At 48.7% G+C, this 2,552-nt stretch overlaps 1 protein-coding gene across 1 annotated transcript in view; it reads left to right on the forward strand.

Annotated features, from left to right (window-relative positions):
• The first annotated feature begins 1,354 nt into the window (after positions 1–1,354).
• BPHL (biphenyl hydrolase-like (serine hydrolase)) overlaps positions 1,355–2,552 on the forward strand; it is a 19,321-nt gene continuing 18,123 nt past the window's right edge. Inside the window, exon 1 of the mRNA XM_010000969.1 lies at positions 1,355–1,528. Coding sequence (XP_009999271.1) covers positions 1,355–1,528 — 174 coding nt within the window. The remainder of the gene's footprint in view (positions 1,529–2,552) is intronic.

Raw genomic sequence — 2,552 nt, forward strand, 5'->3', positions numbered from 1 at the left:
GGAATTAATCTTTCTGTCTGATGTTCCAGCATGTCTCAGGGAGCCCACTATGTCAATAATTGCCTAGGACTTAGCAAGATTTTCTACAACCTGAGGAAGTACAAAAGTTGTAGATAAATATTTTCTATCCAACCAGGAATCAGAATACTACTCTGTCTTCATGATTTAATAGGCCTATTGAAAGATCTCATGGTTCTGCAGTTCTGTCTCTCACAAGAAGTTTTGGGCAATACTTGTGGGCTGGGAAATGGCATTTGCATCAGACTTTTCACTGCTGTTTCATTCCATAAGGAACAAGTCTATGCAGCATCGACAGCATATCCCCACTGCAGGAACTGTGAGGAAGGATCACAGGTGACAAAGTCCCACTGAGCAGCAGTGATGCCCTCCAGTGAATTGGGTGGCTATCAAAGAAAAATCCTGACAGCAGCAGCAACCAGAAGCTGCCTTTAAATCACACAGAATCACAGAATTACCAAGTCTGGAAAAGACCTTTAAGATCATCAAGTTCAGCCTAAATGCAAGTTTCTGTCTTCAGAGATGACCATACAGAAGAGATGGGGCAACACCAAGGGCACCAAAAATGACAGGGCAGTTCAGGGGGAAAGGAAAATCTGTTTGGGGACACATCACTAGCAGAGCAGTGCTACCTCTTTTAAGCATTATTTTTTATTTTCTTTTTCTTTTGCATGCAATGGCCAGATACATTTAGGTCCCAGAACCAAAGCCATCAGCAATAATCAGACGAATAAAAGCATCTTAAAGGAGCAGACAGAAGAATTAGTGCCCCAGTTGTTCTCATCTCTTTCCCAGGCTGTATAAGAGTTTGCCTCTGCCTGGCTTGCTCAATGCATTTTCTCTCCTTTCAGCCTGTAATTTACATTAAGACCATTTTTTAGGAAATAGTTCAGCTGAAACATTTAATTCTCCCAGCTGCCCATTATGTCCAAATCTGCTTTACTAACCAGACTGGATGTTCTGGTGAACTGAGTAGAGACTGAACACAGTTTGAACCTGTGGGTTTACACTCGTTTTGTCTCCTGATCATCTGCCACCTGCCTCCAGCCTTGACAGCATCCTGCTTCCACGGCTGCATTTGCAGCCATTGCCCTGCAGGCCCAGACAGCAACTCTCTCCTTCAGAGTAGTTCCATCCTATCACCCCTCATGGCACCATTCTTTTTCCCCACACACAGAGGAAAGGGTTTTTGCCAGGGCTGTTTCTGCCCTAACTGCCATGTCAGTTTTCTCTCCCCAGGCCAAAGAAGGCAGGACATTGTCTATGAGAGTGATTTCATGGTCCAGTCCCTTGGGAGAGGAACAGCCACTTTTGAGGCCTGCTATGCTGCAGAGCCATGACCGAGGGCCTGGAGATGACACATGGTGCAACACCTCGACTGAGACAGCCTTCTCTGCAAGGGGACCACTCAGCTTTCATTACCCTGGCAGTGGAGTCAGGCCATCTGGAACTACCCCCTCCTTTTCTCAAGTTGTACATTTACCTCTTCATCTCCCTTTCCTCTCATCTGGTGAGGGCTTCCGGTTTTACCTAATTACCTCTTTGCTCCCCCTACACTGTGTGATGAACTCTTTCTACCTCATCCCTCAATTTTTCAGTACAGGCTCTAGGTTGTTGCTACACCTCCTTCAGCCATAGTAGGTACAGGACATATAGAAAGATCAGACAGATTGGCATTCCAACAGGACTGAAACTGGATACAAAATCTTAGGGTCTTTCTCTCTGAAGATTATAGTGAAACATTAAAATGCGAGCTCCCTTTAATTCATGGTAATTGCAGAACTCAGAAAAAAAAAAGTACGTTTGTGTAGCAAAAGTCCAAGCTACCTCTGTTTCCCTAAACACAGAAGTCAGCGGTCACCTCCAGTCATTTTCCACCAAGAAGAAACGCGGACTGTGAATCTCACCATAAGGGTGAGCCTCTGACAGTGGCCCAAGAGCCAAGGAAACCGTTGGGGCTTGTAGGTGTCACTGGGCAGGAGCGAGGGCAGCTTGTCCAGGTGATGGATTGATTGTAATTAGCCATACCAAAGACCTTAATCTCAAGCGGTTTGATCTGCTCAAGGGGATAAACTGAACCAGGACGCTCACACGGTCGAGTTAATCTCCTTACATGCCAGTGCCATGCAAACGAGTGGCAATGGAGCAGGAAGGCTGGTAACCACCCACCCTCAGGCAGCCACTCAGCTCTCCCTGGGCTGCAGCCAACAGGCAACACCGACCTATCTTGCGGAAATCCCTCTCATCCAGGCACGGGGCAGGAAATCAACTTTCCTGGGTCTGTTTCAAGGCTGCTACCAGATCTACAACCTCCTGCCGTTTTCCTCGCTGCCTTCCCAGCGCCCTGGCCGCTCATTCTCCTCTACACTTGAAAAGCAGGCCCCGGGGAGGGGCAGCAGCGGCCTACTGGGTGCTTTCTTTATCAGCAGCCCGTGAGGGGACGCGGAGGGAGGCCCGGGGCGGCCCAGGCCCGGCCCAGCAGCGCTCAGCCCGGCCCCCAGCCCGGCGTTCCCTGCCGTCACGTCCCCAGCCCA

Source organism: Chaetura pelagica, unplaced genomic scaffold, assembly GCF_000747805.2.
Source record: "Chaetura pelagica isolate M959 unplaced genomic scaffold, ChaPel_1.0 scaffold104, whole genome shotgun sequence".
NCBI classification, from domain to species: domain Eukaryota; kingdom Metazoa; phylum Chordata; class Aves; order Apodiformes; family Apodidae; genus Chaetura; species Chaetura pelagica.